The following is a 22,548-nucleotide window of genomic DNA, read 5'->3' as shown; positions in this document are numbered from 1 at the left end:
ACCAGGGAGACCCAAGTCGGGGCAGGAAAGGAAGGCCGAGGACAGCCGGAACTGGGCAGGGGCCGAGGGTGCTTTCTGCAGCGTCCTCAGGGAGGGCGGGGGTGCGGGACCAGCACCAAGGTGGAGCCAGGCCAAGCCCGTGCTGGGCAGTTGGCACACCAGCTCCCGGGCCCTCTCCCCGCAGCAGCTCCCAGCGGCCTACCTTAGAATAGGCCAGGTGTCGGAAGGCCTTGCGGGCCTCCAGGGGCTCCAGGAACTCCACAATCGCAGTGACGCCACCCTCAGGCAGCAGCACGCAGCCCAGGCTCCCAAAACAGCCATAGGTCTCCTGCAGCTCAGCCGCCAGGGTGCCTGCCAGGAGGTTCTTGGCCAGAATCACTGTCTTGCTTCGTTCTGCTGCTGCCTGCAGGGAGGAGAGGCCACGTGAGGGACAGCAGCAGGGCTCTTCAGCTGGACACTGGCACTGACCTCGTGGCCTCTACTCAAGGTGCGCACCTGGGGGCTCAGTGGCCAGGCACCTGGAGGACCCAGGAGGCACCACCCGCTGGCTCCACAGCTCCGCTGAGGGCGAAGGCCCAGGGCACCCGGTGAGACCCCCCGGGGTCGAATCCCAGCCCCAGCTGAGTCACCAGATCCCGACAGTGACTGACCACAGCCCCGATGGACCACCCAGGCGCCCTGCACTGGGCAGTAATTGAGATCGGCACCTCAGCATGGAGGGCTCTTCCTGGGACTGCGGACCACCTGTGGACACAGGCGTGGGAAGCAGAAACAGCGAGGAGCCTGTGCCCCCAGGAGCAGCCCACCGCCCCCAGGAGCTGGCTGTCCCTGTCCTTGGGAGGGGCAACTCTGAAGTTGAGCACTCGGTTTGGATCCAGTAACCCCAGGACCCACCCATACCCCAGCCTCCCCTGAGGCTGTCCCCAGCTTTGTATCAGCAGCAGTCGACTCCCCAGAGGTGGGGTCAGTGGGGCAGCAGGCACCCACCTGGCTGAAAGAGTCCAGGCTGACGCCATTGTTGATGAGGAAGCGCCGCACTTCTTGGACCAGCTGAGTCTCCCAGAGGGCCACGCGCACGGCCACGCTGTCCTTGGTCTCCTGTGGGGAGAGGAGAGGAGGCTGGGCCCGTCAGGCAGGACCTAGCCAGTTGGGCAGGCCCAGTGGGGAGGGGATTCAGGGTGCTGTCGCCCACCCACACTGAGGTGGGGACCATGCTCTGGCACTACACCAGCTCTCTGCCCTCCCCAGCCATGCATCGCCGCCCACCCTGGGGCTCTTCCCTTCCTGCAGTGGGCAGGTCTCTGTGAGGCTCCACTTGCACCCTGGGGCTTCGGCAGGCGCTGACCTTGACCCCATTACAGGCAGTCCTTGCTTCTGTCAACTCCCCACCCACCCACTTTACTGCCACAGCTCCCCCAAACCCTCCTCTCTTCCCCTGCCTCCTCTAGGTGGCACTACAAGGTGGGACCTCTGTCCAGGTGCTGCTGAGCCCCAGTGCTCACAGGGCATGGGCGGGGCCTGAGAGGCTGTGGCTGTCCCTCCAACTCAGGCCAGGCTGCCCTCCCCAGCCACAAGCCACCACAAGACCAGGCACCTGAAGTGTGGCATGTTCAGATCCAGGTCGTGCTACCCACAAAATACAGTGGATTGATGGAAAGAAGGGAAGAAACAGTGTGGCTTTTTACATTGCTCACGTCAAAGTGACGAGGCTCTAGACGTCAAGTTGAAGACCGTGTCTCGTTAAGACTAGTTTTGCCTGTTTCTTTGTACACATGTGGCCACTGGGACGCTCACAATTACACGCGGGGCCAGCCTTCTACCTCCAACGGTCATCGCTGACCCGAGTGCCGTGAGGGAGGGTAAAGGACAATGGAGAAAGCAGCTAATGGGCAGAACCAAGGGACGTCCTTTGCCAAGTGGCTGAAAAACACTCCAGGGATTGCTTGAATCGACCGCAGCAGAGGGCGACCGTGGACAGCATTTGGAAGGAAGTCTGTGGACTCAACGCGCGCAAGACACTCGAGCTCACTCACGTGGTCGAACACTTGCTCTTGGTGGCACTGTACTTCTGCACGATGGCATCGGCCACGGCATTGGGCCCCATGAACAGCGTGTTCCAGTTATGGGAGCTGAGGGCAGGGGCAGGCAGAATGGGTCAGGCAGGGACCAACAGAGGCCTCTCGCAGACACCAAAACTGCCAAGAGCCTGGCCGGCCTTCCCCGCCCCCCGCCAGCTCTCCTGTCCTGGGCGAGCACCCGGCCTGCAGTGAGGCCGCAAACCCAAGCCGTGACAAGTGTCGGCACCTGCTCTGTGCCAGGGACCCAGCCCTTGGTGACACCTCAGAACCTATGCTGACACAGTCCCACTCTCCCAATGTGCAGCGGGGACACTGAGGCCCTGAAGGCCCCACCCTACCGAGGGAAAGGGCCCAGGCAGCTGGGGAAAGGCTGGGGGGCGGGCAGTAGAGCTTAGATGGGCGCAGAGGCCACACAGGGCAGACGAGGACCTGGAGCTGCAGGCTTTGTCCTCGGACGCCTTCTTGTAGGACGAGCCGGGGACGTCTGCATCCTCACTGGCTTCCTTCCTGATGGTGGACAGCGGCACATGCAGCATCCTGCCCTGAGGGGACAGAGCAGGAGGTAAGCAGAGCCCCGCCCTCCAGTGTGTCCCCTCTTCATAAGCCAGCTGGACTCAGCAATGAGCCCTGATGGGAGATGGGGACGGCAGGCAGAAAGCCACGTGGTCACTCTCCATCCAGCTGAGGATGGGGGCACCCGACACAGCCACGCCAAGGGGACTGTACCCTCTGTGAGCACCCCCACGGCTCCCGACTCCCCCCAGCAGACCCTGCACAGGTGACACTGTGAGCTGCACATGGCTGGGGCCAGTCGGGCCCGGTGTCAGGAAGACCAATATGCCATGAGCAGATGGATGGAGGAGCACTGGAGGTGGCCTGGCCCGGGCCTGGGCACACCGCACGGGGACACTGGGAGAGCAGCAGCTCCCTGGTTCCTCAGGGCCACCCACACACCTCAGCAAGCTCCCCTCTCGCAGCATCTTCCCTTCAAGTAGCTCACTGGAGGTGACCACATGGCTGGCCACCGTGGGTCCTGGGACCCAGAACGTGGACGTGCGCCAGCTCATACAGCCACCTGGCGTGGCCTTCTCTGTTGCCAGGCTCAGTGACTCGGTGCCCACAAGCCACCTCACCTGGAACACCTGTCCGTCCACGGCCACGTAGGCCTTCACCGTGTGCTCAGGGAACATGAAGGTGACAAAGGCGAAGCCCTTGGGCTTCCTGGTCAGGCTGTCCATGGGGTAGTGGAGCTCCGACAGGGGACCTGAGGACAGGGGAGGCGTCAGCCTGCTGGGGCTGGAGCTGGGCCTGAGCTCAGGGTGAGAAAGGACCGGGCACTAAGGGGTCGGCCACAGGAACACAGAACAGCTCTCTGTGCCAGCCACCAGGCCCAAGGTCAAGGACATCATTTCACAGTCCCTCGTGCCTACTAAATGGGGGAGGAGGGGCACCTGGCTCCATCCCCCTCACGTGCAGCCTGCCCTGGGTCGGTCACCTCACCCACTCAGGCCTCCTCCTCTCGCCTGTGAATGGCACAACAGTCCCCAAGCGAAGGGTGGCCTCGAAGGTCCAAGAGTCAGTGTGTGGTTACTACCCAGCACCGGCTACACTTAGTGCTGCGGAAGTGTTTGTGACTCTGTCCTACTCAGAGGACACTGTCTGCAGTGGACACTCTGAACACCAGGGTGTGACCACGTCCCATATGTGGGTCTTCCTCTTCCCAAATGGGCACTTGGAGCCTATGGACAATCCCCCTCCTGTCCTGCGCAGCACTGTTGTGTGGCCAGGGCACCAGCCTGTGTGGGAGGATCTGGGGAGCAGGACACCATGGCCAGACCTTCAGGTCCCATGTGGGACCTCCATGGATGTCACGCTGTCTCTGATGCTCCACGTCCAGGCCAGCCTCCCAAGAGACAGGGGCTCGGGCAGCACTTCCAGATGGTGCCCCGTGAGTCACCCCTCCCCACAGACTCTGCCCCATGTGGCCGAGCGCAACCATAGGCCTGCAAGTTCCCAGTCTAAGAAGTAACGACTGAGGCAAGAACAAAGGGCCCTGGCTGTGGCCTCCTCTCTGAAGCTCGTTTGGATGGAAGACGAGAAAGGACAGCCTTCCCAGGCAGAAGAGCACTGCCGGCACTAGGGGCTGTGCGGCCGCTGGATCAGGCTGACCCCACCTGGCCACCCTTTGGAGGAGCACTCAGCACCCACCTGGCATTGCGGGTGAAGGCGCAAAAACCAGGCCCCTTCTGCCTCCCTCCCAGCCTCACCCCTTTCCTGACCATGTTCTGCAGAGAAGAAATGCTCACGATGGCCGCTGTGACCCAGCCCAGCACTGGAGGGTCACCTCCACACCACCCTGCCTGCAGCTCCAGAGGCCGTGACTACACAGCAACAAGCAGGTGCAGAGGCCTCCACAGCCTCAACCTCACTGGGCCTCGACCCGTGAAGCCGCCAAACAGCACCCCGTCTACACCACCACAATCTCCCCCAGCCTCCCCCACCAGCGCACACAAGCAAAAGCCTCCACTGCCTCCGGCTGACTGCGGCCCTCCCTGCACTGGCCAGTGGGCCTTTCTAAACCCGAGGCTGTCCTAAGCCCCGAGCCTACACTGGGCCCAGGCTCCCCCACTTACTGCAGCTCCAGGGCCCGGCCCAGCTTCCGCCCCCACACTTCCACCTGGGTCGTTTGCTGCCCTCAACAGCATCATGATCAGGTGCTGGCTCTCTCCAGCGCCAGGGCCTCCAAGATGCTGTCCCTGAGCCCCAACAAGGCAGGTACCTTCCTCCTGGCTCTCTGCCTGGTCTCTGAGGTGCCATGAACCGGTGGCCCTGCCACCAGGACCAACACCAACAGCTGCACTCTGAGCGTGCCCAGTGCTCACACTGTCCGGGGCTGATCCTGAGCCTCCCAACTTCACGACAGGTCTGACCCCTTATGCAGACGAGGAAAGGAGGCTGAGTTCCTGTCCCAGGTCACAGGGCTCCTAAGTGGCTGGCTGGGCTGTGAACCTGGGCAGGGGCTCTGTCCCCCCCCTCACACTGCCCTCTGCTGAGCTCCAGGAGTAACAGCTGCCTGAACCATCATCCTGGTGAGCTGGGCGGGAGAGCAGGGGAGGGACGAGACGCTACACAGCAAGGGCACTGGACCACCCCAATGCAGGAGCACCTTTCTCCTTGGGTGCTAGCTCGGCCAGACCTGACCACTCTGCCCAGGTGGCCTCTTCCTGCCAAGACACTCCCAACCCCAGGGTCCAGATACCCAGTGGCCACAGAGCCTTAGTATGGTTCTCTGAGATGTGGCTATTCTGCCACTGGTCTCCTACGGCTTTCTGGCCTAGCTGGCCACTGGGCTGGGCAGATGCCCAGCTCTCCCAGATCCACCTTCCTTCCAGCCGTGCTCATTGCCTCCAGGCAGCCAGATCCAGGTCTCCAAGGCCAGGGGAGGAGGCTCACAGCCCGGAGCGGACACCTGGGGAGATGTGGTCTGGGGCAACACCACACATGTGCAGAGAGGTAGAGCACTGCCCGCCCGCAGAGCCGCCCATGTACTTAGCCCAGCAAACCCAGACCTGCGGGCATCTACCTGAACAGAACAGGGGAACCTACTAGAACAGTGGAGGAGAAAATTCTGACACTATATACCAGGATGCCAGAGGCAAGGATGACAGAGATCTGCGTCTTGACTAATTAGCCACATCCACAGAACTGAGGATCCCAACAAGGATAAGGACAAGGCTGCCTTGGGACCTCCCCAACCATGTGGCCAGCCCTCCCCCCCACATCCACCCAGCTCCAGGCCTTACCTGTGTTGTTCCCGTGCACATTTCTCACTATTCGAATGGCCACTGGTTTCAGGGGCACCAGGAATTCAAGGACATTGTTCTGCAAGGACAAGTTTTGCCCCTTATCAGTCCCCCAAGAAACCATGCAACCCAATAAAGAGATAAGGAGCAAAGTGTTGGATCAGAAAAGATAATCAAGTGATCATGGTTTTTCACCTTCCTTTAAGTCACACTCATCTCTCCTCACCATAAAGTAAGAAAAACTGGGAAATAAAAACTGAAGAAGAAATGAATAATGTAATTATAAAATAGTAATATTAGCAGCAGCGATTTAAGGCATTACATCTGGTCTTTTGTTCCTAAGGAGTTGTTTTTTTTGTTTCATGTTTTTTTAAATACTTAGGGTTAAATCTGGCTTTTCTTACTTCTCTTTGAAGCAGAGATATTTGTCTACGTTAATCACAGTGACAAACCTAAAGTTCCACTGTAGGGAGGCCTCCGACCTTTTTAACTACTCTCTTCTCTGGACATGTGTGAGATTTAAACACATTTTTAAAAATATGTGAACATTCAGGGTGTAAAATTATAACAAATACTAAAAAGTACAAATCAGGAAACCAAACTGGTTCCTAATTCCGAGGCCAGCTCACTCTTCCTGGCTCCTTCTGCAAAACAAAAGCTGCAGATCCATTTCCCAACTGGGTACTGGGGTAAGCCCTTGAGGCCCTGCCCTGACGTGGCTTGTCCTACAAGGTGACAGAAGGACAGAAGGACACATCCGGGTGCTCCAGGTCAGTGGAAGAAGCCCAGCCAAGTTCTGAGCTTTCGCGTTACTGCATCCAAGTTTGCAATTACCAGATTCTTTCCAAACTTTCCCCTGCCCAGAGGAAAGCCAGCATGGTGGGTCACACACAGCTAAGTTCCTCTGGGCATGAAGCCATGTCCTGCTCCACACCTGGGCTTTTCTACTGGCTGCGGCACCTTGGGGGTCTTCCCTGTCATCATGTCCTTTTCTGTGATACATCATCTTACACCATTTTCACGTGTCCCCGTGAGTTAACCCAGGTTTAACCTGGCACTGGTGTCATTTGGGCTAGTGACTCTTTGTTGTGGGGGCTGTCCTGTGTCTGGCAGGGCTTACACAGCACACCTCACCTGGTCTCTGTTCACTAGAGGCCAGCAGCCCCCCACAGATATTACCATCAAGAGCACCTCTGACCAAGGCCAGATGTTGTGCAGGGGTAGACCACTCCCCTCCAAAACCACGGACACACCACTTCCCCAGAAATGGAGCTTCAGGGTTGATTTGGGTTTTTGTTCTTATCAATGAGTGCAAATCAACACGTTGAGTTATAAATAATAACAGGAAGGCTGCAAGAACGTTCCCGCATCCAGGCTCTGGTGTGCCGGGATTCATCTGGGGGCAAAGCCCTGGCCAGGCACCAGCTCCGCAAAGGCCTGGATGTCCATAATGTTGCGGGGCAGCTCCACGCGGCCCTCTAAAGGCAAGAAAATGTTTACTGCCAAACATGAACGATGCGTACCATTTTGGCAAGTGAAAAATGTGAACTCCAGTTTTGATTTTGTTTTTCGATAATCATGACAGAATCCAAACATGTGCACTGGCCACCTGAGTTCTTGTTCTTTGAAAACCTTCTGATCTTTGTGTTGTTTTTCTGTTGGGTCATAAATCCTTCATAAAATTCTCTCTGTAAATTAGAGACACCAGACTCCTGCCCCTGTTAGGCTATGAACCACTGTGACTTCACCACAGCTGCTGGCTTCCAGAGCTTTGGGCTGGTAGGTAATTAACCCATTTTTTTTTCTTTTTTCCCACGAAACTTTACAAATTGCTTAGAAAGAAACTTTTTCAGCTCAAATCCTTGATGTATCTGAAACTGATTTTATCAGGAGGAGTAGGGCAGGGGTTCATTTTTTCTTCACAAAAAGTTAACTAGGCCGGGCACAGTGGCACAGGCCAGTAATCCCAGTGGCTCTGGAGGCTGAGGTAGGAGGATCACAAGTTCAAAGCCAGCCTGAGTGACTTACTGAGACCCTGTCTCAAAACATGAAAAGGGATGAGGATGTGGCTCAGTGGTTACATGCCTTGGGGTTCAATATTGGTACCCCCGCCAACAAAAAAATCTGACCCTAATCACAAGGAATTGCTTCAGTATTTCTAACAGCACAAAATTGTAAGTAGCTCCCATGTCCACTTTATGCGATCAGGAAAGTGTATCAAAGCATCTCCTGAGTAAGGAAGACTACATAACAAGGCAGTGGTGGGCAGCAAGTGTGGTCCTGCTGCAGGGACGCTGCAAACCAAAATGGGAGTGTCAGTGCACAGGAGAAAACATCTAAGAAGGCTTGTCCCCAAAGTGGTTGCCACTGACTGGGACACAGGAATACTGAGCAGGGTTGCCCACTGTGCCAAGGACAATTGGAACCTCCAGCTCTGGTCCTTAGACCTGCAGTAACTGTACTGCACCCTGGCACCCACCTGGCTACACCCCAGCTCGCAGGTCAGTGTAACCCACGTGGTCATCCCAGTTGTAGGTGACTTTCAGGTTCTAGTCACGTAGCTGTGTCCTTTAGAATTTCCTGTAGTGAACTTCTCTGACCATCACAGGAGGGAAATGAAGACAGGGTCCTCTGCTGGCGCAGACCTAGAGCCGGATAGCTGCAGCCCATGCTCCGTCTGGCCTGCGGCCTGTTTCTGCAGCAATACCTACGCCCTCACCTGTGTCCGAGACGGCTGCCCCTATGGGAGCAGACTGAGGACTCCCCACAGAGACCACACTGACCACTTGGCCTTCCCCTGGCCCAAGCTCCCCTAGCGGTTTTTTTTTTTTTTTTTTTTTTTTTAGCTCTAGGCAGCCATCTTGTTTCCTTCCGTGAGGATGCCCAAGATGTCATCTGTCAGCCCTCTGGGCCTCCAATTCCTTTTCACTGGACCCTAATGGCCTCAGGCAACAGAAGCTCCCCACCCACCCTAGTCTGCGCCCACAGGTGATCTTCCTGTCCTCAGAGCACCTACTTCTGTGACACTGAACAGGGCTCCCCGTAGCTTCACGGTGTGGGCCGTGGTGGGTTCCTTCTGGTTTGCTGGTTTCTCTGTCTGAACAAAGAGAAACGGCCACAATTGATTCCCTGGGGCAGCGGTGGCAGGGGACAGACTGGGACACGGCAGCTCTAGGAGTGGAGGCTACGGGGTAGCATGAGAGTGCCACATCTGTGCCTGCCACGGGCTCAGGGTCCAGGCAGAGGCAGAGGTGGGGGCTGCGGGGTCTCCATTTGCCTCTGAGGGCTGTAGCCAGGACTCAGGGCACCATGGCCCAGCGAGCAGCACCCCAGGCCATCAAAGGCCAGGGGAGATGGGAGGAGCCCCGGGGCCGAGACCTTCCTACCACTGATGTCTGCTTGTCTGGTGACAACAGGTGCTGCGAGGATGTCCCTTCCAGATGAAGATCAGAGAGGACTGTGGGGCTGCAGCACCCTCGGGCCCAGCAGTCACACAGGGTCAGAGCTAAGAGCTGAACCCCTCGCCCTCTGACCTCCCTGGACAGGGACAGGGTGGGCATTAGAAAGGAGGGCGGAGAAGAGCAAGGGGAAGAGGAGGCGGCAGACGGAGCCCCTTCCTCTTGTTGGAGCTTCCAATGAAGGAACTGGGACGCATGACCTGTGTCCGGAGGACAGGACTCCAGGTGGGAGTCGCGTCCACCTTTACAATCTCAACTTCATAGCCTGGCAGACCCGGGCCTGGGGCCTGACCTGCCACTTCCCTTCTCTGGGCCTCAGTTTTCTTACCTATAAAATGGAGGCAGGAGAATGCCTGCCGAGTGACTGTGACGGCATCCAGTGATAGCAGGCTTGTCCATTAACGAGGAGCCCACCCACACCTGCCTGCCTTGTGACTGAACACCAAGTAACCCAGCCGTCACCACCTCACTCATGCACAGAGCCCCAGCAGGACACCCCTCCCGTGTAGCAGGCAATGAGCCCAGAGGATCCAGGAGTGCGTGGCGGGTTGCTGGGCTCTCCTCCGCGTCACACCCCCAGCCATGGGGCCACACCCAGACAGGCACACAATCCCCGCTGTCCCTCCTGCAGGCACATACCTGGGCTCAGGGCCTCCCCCTCCCAGGCAGGGTCCCTGGGCTCCCTTGCTCTGGCTGGTCGGGGGCAGCAGGGGACTCCTCTTCCTCGCTGCCTCTGTCACAGTTTACAGCTTCGTCCTCACTTTCCTCCTCCTCTGAGGAAGAGGACTCGGCTGCCACCATCTTGGATTCAGGTACTCCATGTCTGACAGCCCCCGCTGGGCAGCCGCCTTAGCTTCCAGGCCTTGCTCTGCTGAGAGGGCAGGGGGCGGGGAGGAGGTCACCCTCCTGAGCAGCCAGAGACTTGGGCAGCACAGGGCTGGAAACCTGGGGGGTAGCCTGTGGACCACACTCACCACAATCAGGGCCCTGGTGCCCAGCGGCCCAATAAACCCTCTGATGGGCACCGCGAGAGGGCGAAGCTCCCGCACCACACACACAGCTCCATGGCTCCCTGCCACCTGCTAGGCTCTCCCCTGGATGGTCCCTCCCAGTCATCAGTTACCTTCCCAATTGTGTCAAGTACACTAAGGGGCTTCACGTGCCACAGAAAGCACTTACACAGCAGAACCATTTCTACAGTGAACCCTTTATGGCACCCACCCATCATCTCATAGGGCCACCCACATAACCCCGGTGGGAGCCACGCTCCATCATCTACTTAGGCAGCAAACACCCCAAACATTAGGACCTCACTCCAGCCCAGCTCCAGTGCTGGGCCCCTGGCTAACTCACCTGCGGGAAGCACGCAGGTGTGAATGGCTTACAGGGGACACCTGGTGATATGCTGGCTCTTGAGGGGTGCTACAGAGACAGCCGGGAGGGAGGAGTGTGCCTGCTCGGCTGTCACAACTGTCCTTCTAGCCTCACACCCCCACCCGTGAGTTCTGGACGCTGAGGATGGAGCCCCAGCCCCTCCGCTCCAGGCCTGTGCGAGCTCCTTGGGCCCCACCCTCCCTGCCCCAGTGCCCAGAGCCAGTCTGCCCTGCAGTCGCGCGCTCCCCTGAACTGAGCCCCTGTGATGCTGTGCCCTGGTCTGCGACCCCCTCTGCCCCCAGCTACGTGTCCCACCACGTCCCACAAATCCTCCAGATTGCAGCTTAGCACAGAAACCCTGCCAGGTGCACAGGTGACGCTACGTACATATCCTCTGCCCTCAGCCAGCCTGACCAACCCCCAACCAGAGCTGCCATCCCATACTGCAGCCGGTCACTGGCCACCAGCTGCCCCAGCACGCTGAGCCTGAGAGGACAGAGGCTCACCCACCCTGCAAGGCCTTCCCTGGCAGCTCCCTCCCAAGCTCCCCTGCTTCCTCTCCATAGCGGCTGTGACCCCATGACGCGTCCCTGGGTGCTCATCTGTTTACTGCTCTCCTCTCACCACAATGACAGCTGACAGCGCCACGGGGCAGGATTCCTGTCTACGGCTCAGCACTACATCCCCAGAGCCCAGCATGCATCATGCAATCGGTGAACACTGCCGACTGACAAGCACGTGACCAGGAATAGTCATGGCAGACCTGTCTGCAGGTGACCTCATCCCCCCACTAGAAAGCTCCCGAGCCATGTGTGGACAGCCCCAGGCCTGGTGTCCGAGGGAGGGGCAGCCAGTGCCTGCCAGCAGGTGTTGGTGGGCCACAGGGCTGCAGCTGAGAGACACAGGTGCAAAGGCACAGTGCCCAAGCCTCACCTCCCAGCTCCTCCTCAGCGGCCTCCTCCTCACACTCCTGCCCAGAATCAGAGTCAAAGTTCAGGTAGTCACTGCTCGGCTTGCTCTTCCCTTTTGGGGGCTCAGTGTCCAGGGCACCATTTGCCCAAGTGGCCACCTGTGTCCGCTTCTGGTGAACTGACAGGAATTCCTGGAACTTGGTGTCTTCCTTCAGCTGGGGGCACCAGAGGCGGGCAGCAGGGACACAGAAGAGGCAGAGGGGACTCAGGGGGGCTCGGTGTTGCGAACTCCCGGCAAGGCGAGCATCCTCCCCATCTCTGGTGGACCCCGAGTCCACAGGGACACGGCAGGACACTCGAGGTGTGGGCTCTGCTTTCTGGACCAGCCTGCACCCCTCCGACTGGCTGCCCTTGCCCTCTGGGTCAACAGGACAGACTCACCTGCTCCAGTTCACATGGGGCCTTTTTCTCCTTATCATCCTAAAAACAGAGGCAGAGGATGAGGGCCACACGGGAGGGGGAGGGCAGATGGAACTGCAGAACCCTCCAGAGCCACCGCCTGCCCACACAGGCCTGGTGCTGGAACGGTCACCTGCATACCTTCTTAATTTCCGGGGGACAGAGCCTTGTGAGGGCTGCTCGGGCTGCCTTGGTCTCTGGGCATGTTTGCTCCAGGCTGGGGCTTTGTCAGATCCCCAAAGGACTTGCAGAATTCCACCTGCATGAGAAAGGGCGATTGTCACACCTGCTGTGACAGCCACAGTCCTGAGGGTCCTGCCCTTCAGCACCTGGGAACCTGGGCTTTACAGACAGGCAGCTGCCACTAGTAGAGTGGAAGCAGAGGACTACCACCTCGCCTTGGCTTTGTCCTCCGTGACATCACTACACTAGCTACCATCTACTGGGGAGCTCCACACAGCACCCGAGTGCTCCATGAGGACTGTGGACACCCTGAGTCTCCTGACAGCGGGCAGTGAAGCCACAGCTCTCCCCAATTCAAGACCAGAAAACTGGAGCACAGAGATGTGAAGCAACTTGCCCCAGGTGACCCAGGCCCTCAGGGACAGAGACTAGGGACTCAGGAGCATCCATGCCAAATGGTAGCTCTGAGGACAGAATGAGATGATGTAGGCTAGTGATCAGCAAGGGCGGGTGCAGGGGACGCCTGAAAGGCCAAGGTTCTTGTCAGAGATTAAAATGCACACACACAGACAGCAGTGACAAAGATGAAGCCCTTTACTGCAAGCTGGTGCTAGCTTATATAGAAAGTGAGAGTCAGTTATCTTAAACCAGGAAGCTCCCGGGGCCAATCATAGTAAAGGTCAGGTCATCACCTAAGGTGCACGCAAGTCTGCCCTGCATAAGATTCATGGGGGGCATGAGCTGTCCACGATCACGGAAGATGGGAGGGCCAATTAGAAGGTTTTCAAAACAACTTGTTATCCACCCACTGGCAATTTGGCCTCTGCCATGTTCCATTAGGGGCTCCTTATCTGAAAGCCTGGGGAGTTCTAGCCGCCCACTGGAAATTTGCCCTCCACCAGGTCTGAAAGGCCCGGGGAGTTCTCAGGGAGACTCCCAACAATGCCCGTGCTCCTGGGATCACTGGTGACCACGAGGCAAGCTCCGCTGGTCTGGGAGAACCTCCCAGGTAACAGGAGACAGGGTGGCCCCAGGGCCAGGAGTGTGCTGAAGATGAAGCCTGAGCCAGACCTCTCCAGACCAAAGCCTCCAACGCACTCTCAGAGGTGACCCTGGTGAGGGCCGGTCCTGCTGGGAGCCCGGAGTGACAACTCCCAGACAGGTAAGGATGCCCTGGTCACCCACCACCCTCCCCAAAGAAAGAGCTTGCCATTTGGTCACATCCTGGCTGCATGGACTTCCACAGCAGTCCCTTAAGTCTATGATGAAGGTCAAAAGGCTGTGACTCCAACTCCTGTCACCAAAGATGAACCACCAGCACCTGGTGACCCCGCAGGCCACCATGCCCACACCACACAGAGGGAGGGGTGAGGCTGTGTGTTGCCTTGGCTCTATGCTGCTCCATCTTGGATTTTCCCTTCTCAGCAAAGGGCTGGAGACGTTTTATCATGTCAATGAACACCTGTGGGTGACCCTTGTGGGACCTCCTCCTCCAAGAAACTTTCCTGACCCCTCCCTCGCCAGGGTGGGTCCTGCTCAGTTGTCCCAGGGTCCCTGACCCAGTAACCACCCTGAACTCAGCACCTGCGTCTGCCAGTGCTCCTGAGGATAGGGACCACTGGTGGGTCCTGAGCGCCTGCTGTTGGGCAGTGAAGGACGCACACCTGTGGCTCAAGTGCCCTCCTGGCCAGCAGCACAGGTGCCACTGAGGCTCCAGAAGGCCTGTTCTTCTGTGTGACTCCCGCACTGAGCCAGAGCCCATGGCGGGCCCAGCAGCAGTCTGACTGGCTCCCGGGAGAGTCTTACACACAGATGAGTGGGAACCACTGAGGAAGGCCAAAGGCCTCAGGGCCTAAAAAGGACAGCCTTGGGACCCAAGTGTCGCTGACAGGTGGAGCGGTGGATGACACTCTGGACAGGCAGGCAGGGCCCACTCACTGTGATCTGGGACATGTCGATAAAGCTCTTGTTGAAGTGGTTCAGCGCAGCCTGGGCCTCCTCCTCGGACTTGAAGCCAATGAAGCCAAACTTGCGGAACTTGCCGTCTTTGGTGAACTTGAGGCTGCAGTCAGTCAGTGCGCCAAAGGCGGTGAAGAGCTGCCTGAACTGCTCCTCCTTCATCTGGAACAGAAGGTGGGAGGAGCTGGCAAGTCCTTCAGCAAAGGGACAAATGGCTAGAAACCCGGGGCTCCAGGACTCTAGGGGCAACCAGAGACAAGGAGGTGGCAGTGTGCTGTGCCAGTCAGGCCAGGTCCATGAAAGAATGAACAAGGCTCGTTGTTGGAAAAAATTCCCATTTATTGAGGAACAGCTCTGCATATTTATAGAGCCCGGGTGGTTTGACAGATATGACAGTTTAACAGTTGAAGGGTTTGACAGTTGGCATGAGGTGCTTTCTGATTGGTGGGTAAGGATCATGTAAGCCAGCAGGGCTAGTCTGACTGGTGGGTAAGGATCATGTGAGCCAGCAGGGCTAGTCTGATTGGTTGGTAAGGATCATGTGAGCCAGCAGGGCTAGTCTGATTGGTGGGTAAGGATCATGTGAGCCACAGGGCTAGTCTGATTGGTGGGTAAGGATCATGTGAGCCAGCAGGGCTAGTCTGATTGGTGGGTAAGGATCATGTGAGCCAGCAGGGCTAGTCTGATTGGTGGTAAGGATCATGTGAGCCAGCAGGGCTAGTCTTATTGGTGGGTAAGGATCATGTGAGCCAGCAGGGCTAGTCTGATTGGTGGTAAGGATCATGTGAGCCAGCAGGGCTCACCATTGGATGGCTGTCCTTGGGGGATGGGGATGTTCTTTGTAGCCCTAGCGACTCCCAACATTCCCCCCCCCCCCCCCCGTCTTTGTTATTAAATGAGAGTGGGCGTTGACTCATTCTGGCTGTTTCCTGCTGAGATGGGGTGCTGTGGGAGAATCAGAGAGGAGGAAAGTAAGGAGCCTCCTCAGGAGGGCAGAGAGGACTGGTATAACTTCAGGAACCAGATCAAGGAAGGTTCCTTGCCACCACAGATCCATGATGATGTCAGTCCATTAGGCATAGGTCTGGACTGGAGGTACCATCAGTAGCCAGGAGTTGGTAGTTCCTGAGGAGAAGCTGGTTAAAAGCTTGATTAGAAATATTTTACCCACCTGAGTCTGAATGAACTTTATGATAGAGGGAAGGAACAGGCACAGGGAGTTTTTATAGCCAAAATCGAATGGGGTCTCTGGGTCTACAAGCTGCCTTGTTGGCACAAGGGGGATTAAGTGTTCAGCCTTGAGCGGGGGGCTTGGGCATTTGGGCTTGAAGCAAACAGGTGATAAAGAACCAGACAGAGGGCTTGAGAAGCCAGGTCATCCTGCAGGTAACTTTGTTTGGCATGCCCTGCAGACCAGCCTGTCCTGCACCTAACACTCTCAATTCCATTCTTCATTTAGCTCCCTCCCCTCTCTATTAAGGCTGCTCTTCAAACTCTCTCCTACCTGGGTGTCTCTGAAACCAGCTTGCTTCTCTCTTTACCTTTCTCAAAATATCCCAGCTTGCCAAACCAGCTTGCTTCTCTCACTTATCACTGTTCCCAGCTTTCCCCAGTCACACCAAGAAAGCATGGGCTTTGTAATAAAGAAGGCAGCTTCTCCCAAGCTCTGAATGAAGATGGCCAAGGGAGGACGGTGGCCCATTGTTACCAGATTTCCCTTTGACAGCAGTCCAGGTTCTATGCAAAACACCTCAACTTTAAATACTGATACTTGAAATTCTTACAAAACTGGGAGGGTAAACAAAACACACATGTTCCTCCTTAGGCCCAGAAGGCAACTGGTAAAGTGCTCTCTTATGATAAAGGTAGTTCACACTTATTCAGGGGTCACCATGTTCCGGACACCTAAGTGGTTTCTCAGAAGGACAACAAACAAGGGTCCCACTACCGGCCAGATCCAAGCAAGTGTGGGGGGGTCTATAGTAAGGAGGAGAAGGGGGTCTGGCTAGAGGGGGCCGTTAGGGTCACTTGCTTTGAATCTCCAGACATAGGGAGAAGAGAGGACCCAAGAAGGGGCCAGAAAGAAGGGGGAGCATTAGGTATTGGGCTAAGAACCGAGACACAGGAGAGGTGGAGCTTGAGGGAATCTATGGGGAGGGATGACAAGAGTACTTAATAACAGGTGACAATCCTTGGCTCTTCCGAAGAAGGTGTAGGAGCGCTGGGCTTAAGCCTGGAAATGTGAATCCATGGGGAAGTTGGTTATTAGAAAGCTTGAGTTTGGCCACCAAGGGAGTGCATATAATCTTATGAGTGCTGTAGTCTGGCTGGGCACAAAATAACCAAGCCGCCACACAGCCTTGTAGGTTCAAACAGCAACCTTTATTCCCGAACTCTCACCAGCACTCTACACACACTTCCTGGGAACACTCCCGAAGGCCACGTGGCTCCTCCAGGAACCACCAATCAGAAATCCCTCCTCCAGCACGTCCCCAACCAATGGGAACTCTCCAGGAATCCCTGGGAGAACTCCAAAGTAGCATGAGAACTCCAAAGTAGCAGGTGCCTGAGGCAGCAAGAGCCTCCCCATTGCTGGACAGTAAAGGTCAAATATACAATACAATCAATCTAGCATCACAGCAATTATTTATAGCTTAACTCAAATCATCATCTCAATGGTTCGCTGGTGTCACCTTTCAAACATTCCATCTGGCAAATGCCAGGTGTCATTCTGACCCTCCTTGGCTCTCAAAACCTGAGCAGGGCCCTTCCATTTTGGTTTTAAAGGGGGCTTTTACCCCTGTGGGCAATAGTAAACAAGTTGACCAGGTGTTAAGGAGGTAGGGTTTTGAGAGATACTAGGGTCAGGAAGGAGCCAGTCTTGATAGCACCAGAGTTCAGAGCACAGATGGAAGAGAAGGGGCAGGGCATAGGTTTCAGAGATGGGTAGGGGTTCTGTAGGCAATCCGGGAGGAATGAGGGGATGGACATACATGACTTCGAAAGGTGAGAGATTAGAAGGCTTCTTTGGTAAGGCCCTAATGCACAATAAAGCCAAGGGGAGCACTTTTACCCAGTCCAGGCTTAATTCCATGGTGAGCTTGGTGAGGGTCTCTTTAAGGGACCCATTGGTTCTTTCAACCTTTCCAGAAGCCTGGGGGTGGTAAGGGCAATGGAAATGCCAAGGGAGTGATGGTGCATGAGCCAGTCCCTGAGTTATCTGCGAGGTGAATTCTGGGCCATTGTCTGATTGGATAGAAGTGGGTATCCCGAAACGGGGGATTATGTGAGTAAGCAACAAATCAACTACAATAGAGGCCCGCTTGTTAGAATTGGGAAAGGCTTCAACTCATCCCGAAAAAGTATATGACCTTGGGCCTGATGAGAAGTGAAAAGTTTAGGTTTTAATGGAATATTGGTATTGGTTTTCTGGCAGATCTGACAAGCGGAAGTGATCTGTTGTAGGAGAGTCTTATTGCGTGGGGAAAGGGTGAAAAAGGAGTGAAAGAAAGTAGTGAGACTCTGTGGACTAGAATGGAATAGAGAGTGAAGAAACTGGAAGAGCTGTTGGGGATCTTTGGGCTGATCCCTGGTGGTAATGAAGAGTAGCAGAGAGGAGGTAAAGCTCTGTAGGGCGGCTGATCCAGCCACTTGATCGGCCTTGGAATTCCCCATAGTAGTAAGGGAGGAGTCAGTTTGGTGGGCCTTGCAATGGATTATTCCCAGTTGGGAAGGCAGTTTGGAGGCTTGTAGTAGGCCAGAAATAAGTGTGGAATTAATGACTGCCGTCCCTCTTGGTCAATAGCCCCCTTTCTTCCAAATGGCTGCATGGGAGATCTGTATATAGGGAGAGGGTTTTTCCCTCTGCTAGCTCACATGCCCTTGTGGCACCTATGAGTTCAGCTTGTTGGCTGGTGGTATTGTGTCAGGGACTAGAAGGAAATTCTCCTTCAAAGATTAGCCTGACAGCCCCCTGGGAGACATCCTGCCTGGGAGGCATCCTGCAGCTACTTATCTCACCTGAGACATCCTGCGGCCACCTATCTTCCTGAAACATCCTGCGGTTATCTCACCTTGTGCAGACATCCAGCAACTGCCGATAAGAGAGCTTCCCCATCCCCACCATATAAATACCCCTGTGTGAACAATAAAAGTTTGCAGCTTGATCAGAACTTTTGTCTTGCTGTCACCTTCTGTGTCTCTTGTCCCTTCATTCCTCCCCATCTAGGTTCGCTGCCCACGTTGATGTGTCCTGCCGGACGGGACAGTATTGGGTGGGAGAGGTTTTGCCTCCGTGATGGATGACAGGGAAACCACAGCATAACCCGCCACTTTAACCCCTTCATGTGAGGGAGAAGATGGGAGGAGGGAGGTAGGGTTTAATGGAGAGCAGGACTGAAAAGAGATGGAAGGATTTTCAAGGAGAGACAAAGAGGGATAGAACCCTGGAAGGAGGAAGTGACTGTCATCTTTGGTCTTTGGTGTAGGTATAGATACAATAAGCTGTTTTTTGTCTACTGTAATGGCCTTTTTCCCTTGAATGATATGTGACCTCTTTACATGCTATTTGGGCCTTTTGTGGAGAAGCCCGATATCCCTTTAAGGCCAAGAAAGTAGAGAACTGTGTCATCTGTTGAGCGCCCTTTGGAAGGGCTAGAAGAATCTTGAATGCTCACAGTAATTATAGAGATCCCTTAGAATGGAGGGATCCAGGGACCCAAAAAGGGGCCATCTACTTTGGTTGTCTAAGGGATGAGTGGGCCAGGCCTGGGTGCTATATTTGATCCAAGAGACATTGTAGGGGAGAGTCGCAGAGCAGACACATTACCCATTTAAGGAGGAGGGAAGAGGATGCAGAGAAGGAGGAAACTGATTTATTGGCAAAAGGGGCATCCCTGCTAGATCCAAAAAATCAGGAGTGCCTAAGTGGCAGGTTCGAGCTGCAGAGATTGGTCCTCACCGAATCCTGACAGTCGAAGCTCTCATCCTGGATGGAGCCAGAGCCATGGGAGACCTTGGCCAAGGCTTTTTGGGACCCCTCCTGGAGAGACCAAATACTCCCTGGGCCAGAAAGAGGGGAGAGGCGGGCAAGAGAGATGAAGTAAAGGGTAAGTGTCTCTCTAGCAGTCGAGACTTAAAGGTGAGAGGACTAGGACTTTAGGAATCTGCCCAAGGAAGGAGTCCCTGAGGGCCACCGTAGCCTTAAAGGCTGTGGTGAGGTGTTTTCCTCCCTGTAGGTGGGCAAAGAGATTTGCCGGATGATATTGCAAGAAGGTGGATTCGGGGCACTGGGGGTTAAAGGATTGGAGGTCGGAGGCCAAGGTTTGTCCAAAGAGGTGTGGACTATCTCGAAATCCCTGAGGAAGGACAGTCCAGGTTAGTTGTCGAGAATGTCTGGTGGTGGGATCTGTCCAGGTAAAGGCAAAAAGATCTTGTGATTTGGGGGCAAGGGGAATGGAGAAGAAAGCATCCTTTAAATCTATGACCAAGAAGTGGGTGGCAGTGGGGGATCGGAGACAGCAGGGTGTAAGGGCCTAACAGAGGTGTTGATGAGTAGTATGTCCTGAACTAAGTGATAGGACCCCGTTGGGCCTTTTTACCACTAGTATGGGAGTATTGTAAGGGGAATGAGTAGGACAGAGGTACCCCTTGCTAAGAAGGTCCTGAATAATAGGTTGTAGGCCTAGAAGACCTTTCGTGGACAGGGGGTACTGAGCCTGATTGGGGAAGGTGTTATGATCTTTGAGATGAATGTTAACTGGTGGGCAGGAAATGGTGGAGGGGGTGTGGTATCCCATACAATCGGGTCAACCAGGTTAGTATGGTATTTCACGTCAGCCTCACAAGTGGAGCAGAATGGCCAGTCTTCTCCCAAAAGGGCCAGAAAAGATGAACAGGCCAATTATGGGGCCTGACTGATGCCAGGAGCCCGGATGTTGATTGTTGTATTGAATTTAGAGACAATATCTCAGCCAAGCAAAGGAACTGGACATTGGGGCATAACTAGGAACATCTGAGAGAATGGGAAGTTGTCTATGGAACAGAGTAATAGGGGAGTCTTTTTTGGATAGATGATCTTTCCTCCTACCCGACAATAGGAGAGGTGGACGGCACTGTTTGACCCCAGAATTCTGTCAGGACTGAAAAGGTAGCCCCGGTGTCAGGGAGAAAGTCAACCTTGCACCTATCCACCTGAATCTGCACCCTGGGACCCTGTGTATTGATTATTATAGCCAGGGACAGGAACCAAGGCTCCATCAATCTTCGATTGCCATGCCCAGAAGGTCGGAGGGTTCCCTGGCCATAGGCCTCCTATGGGATCTAGGATAGTCAGAGCCCCAAAGACCTTGTTGTTGACATTTAGAACATGGGATAGGTGGAGTGCGTGGTGCGGGGCATGCCCTGGCCCAATTTCCCTCCTTGCCACACTTGAAGCAGGCATCCGAGGGGGTTTTTGGTGATGGGCAGTGACCCAAGGAAGCACCCTGCAGGGCCTGGGCAAGCATCTAAAATTTCTCAGTCTGGAGGGTGGCAGGGCCTTGTTCAAGCTTTTTTAGTTTGGCCCAGATGTCGGGTAGCTCTGCAAGAGGAAATATGTCATAAGGACATGACATGATGGCCATCTGGGGTTTGGGGATCTAGGTTACTGCTGAAGGGCTTTCATAAGCCGATCCAGAAATTCCAATGGGGTCTCTTGTAATTTTTGGAAATTGAGCCCCGCAATAATACATGCAGAGAATCGGTCCCTACTCTGTATGCCAGCTTGTGTATAATCCCAGTCGGGAGTTTGATCTGGGGCAGCAAGTGGCCCCAAAGGGTGATTGGGATTAACTCAGTGAGTTTCGTCCGCATGGGCTCTGGCAAGTTTCCAGTCTCTGGTATGTTCCTCAAAAAGGAGAGTATTAACCAATAACATATAAGTGAGGCTATAAGCCTAGAAGACCCACTGAAACTCTCTTCTGTGGTGAATGAGCCCAACCTTCGCTCGAGTTGCGTGAGGTCATTCATAGAGAATGGGACATGTACCCAGATAATGCCCTCATGTCCAGCAACCTCTATTAAGGGGGCCATGGTTTGTGGGACTAGGGAGCGGGACCTAGTTTGGGGGGAATAAAGGTGTTGGCCAAGGCAGGGGGAACACCTGAGGGGCTGGATGAAGCTGATGCGGGAGGTGGGTAGGGAGGGGGTTCATCTGCCGGATCGGTCGGGGTGAGAACTAAGAAGAGAAAAAGCCTCAACATAGGGGATCTCCTTGCACTTTTTTGAGCGATCACAGAAGTTAAACAGATCTCTGAGAATTGCGGGATCCAGGGATCCTCCTGGGGGCCATTGACTTTGATTGTCTAATTGATAGTAAGGCCAATCTTGTGTGCAGAATTTAGTAAGGGGGAGTCTGCAGAGAGGGAAGAAGAGGCCCTCATACAAGGATGGTTATTGAGGGAGAGAGAAGAAGAAAGGGGGTGGGGGAGAGGGCGGGAGAAAAATGCCTGTTCTACCACCCCTCAGGACCTCCTGCTCATGAACCGGGTTCCAGAGAGTCCACTATGACCATGAAGGTCATGGTGGGGTGCATTCTCTCCTCCAGATTGGGTGTCAAAGGTTTGCAGGATGATCACGGTCAAAGCCCCTGCATAGCCCGTCTGAAGTTGGATCCCGATAGGGGAACTCACCTACTGAAGAGCCGGTGTTGTGTGAGTAGCAGCAGCAGCACTCGAAAGAGAGGACAAGGACGGCAAGCCTTGAGAGAAGGGGCCCTCGAGCAGCGAGGCATTCCCTCTCCAGGGTTTCAGCACCAATGAAAGAACAAACAAGGCTCGTCATCAGAGAAAATGCCCATTTACTGAGGAACAGCTCTGCATATTTATAGAAACGAGGGTGGTTTGACAGTTATGACAGTTTAACAGTTGAAGGGTTTGACAGTTGGCATGGGGTGCTTTCTGATTGGTGGGTAAGATCATGTGAGCCAGCAGGGCTAGTCTGATTGGTTGGTAAGGATCATGTGAGCCAGCAGGGCTAGTCTGATTGGTGGTAAGGATCATGTGAGCCAGCAGGGCTAGTCTGATTGGTGGTAAGGATCATGTGAGCCAGCAGGGCTCACCATTGGACAGCTCTTCTGGGGGATGGGGAAGTTTTTGGAGCCTGGACTCCCAACAGTCCCAGCTCTGACACTCGAGCTATGCCCTCAGGCAAGCCCTCCTCATGTCACTTGTGAAGAAATGAGACTCACGAGGGCCACAGGATGTCTTGGTGCTCTGTGTGGCTGCTACAAGGTTAGGACCAAGGACAGATTCATCATCATGCCGCTGCCCAGTAGCCACTTCAA

General features: G+C 55.2%; 1 protein-coding gene across 1 annotated transcript in view; it reads right to left on the bottom strand.

Moving 5' to 3' along the window:
* Positions 1–22,548, bottom strand: part of LOC139705815 (probable RNA-binding protein 19) — a 69,413-nt gene that overhangs the window by 17,413 nt on the left and 29,452 nt on the right. Inside the window, 19 exon segments of the mRNA XM_071612728.1 lie at positions 203–403; positions 988–1,098; positions 2,034–2,050; positions 2,053–2,129; positions 2,508–2,620; positions 3,212–3,415; positions 5,859–5,960; positions 8,898–8,978; positions 9,632–9,667; positions 9,743–9,767; positions 10,034–10,148; positions 10,151–10,210; positions 11,647–11,839; positions 12,066–12,104; positions 12,194–12,303; positions 12,306–12,342; positions 14,205–14,387; positions 17,299–17,379; positions 19,186–19,286. Of these exon segments, the coding sequence (XP_071468829.1) occupies positions 203–403; positions 988–1,098; positions 2,034–2,050; positions 2,053–2,129; positions 2,508–2,620; positions 3,212–3,415; positions 5,859–5,960; positions 8,898–8,978; positions 9,632–9,667; positions 9,743–9,767; positions 10,034–10,148; positions 10,151–10,210; positions 11,647–11,839; positions 12,066–12,104; positions 12,194–12,303; positions 12,306–12,342; positions 14,205–14,387; positions 17,299–17,379; positions 19,186–19,286 (1,886 nt within the window).

This window comes from Marmota flaviventris, chromosome 1 (genome assembly GCF_047511675.1).
Source record: "Marmota flaviventris isolate mMarFla1 chromosome 1, mMarFla1.hap1, whole genome shotgun sequence".
Classification (NCBI taxonomy): Eukaryota; Metazoa; Chordata; class Mammalia; order Rodentia; family Sciuridae; genus Marmota; species Marmota flaviventris.
Note: the sequence above shows the minus strand (reverse complement) of the source record. Positions and strands in the feature narration are given on the sequence as shown.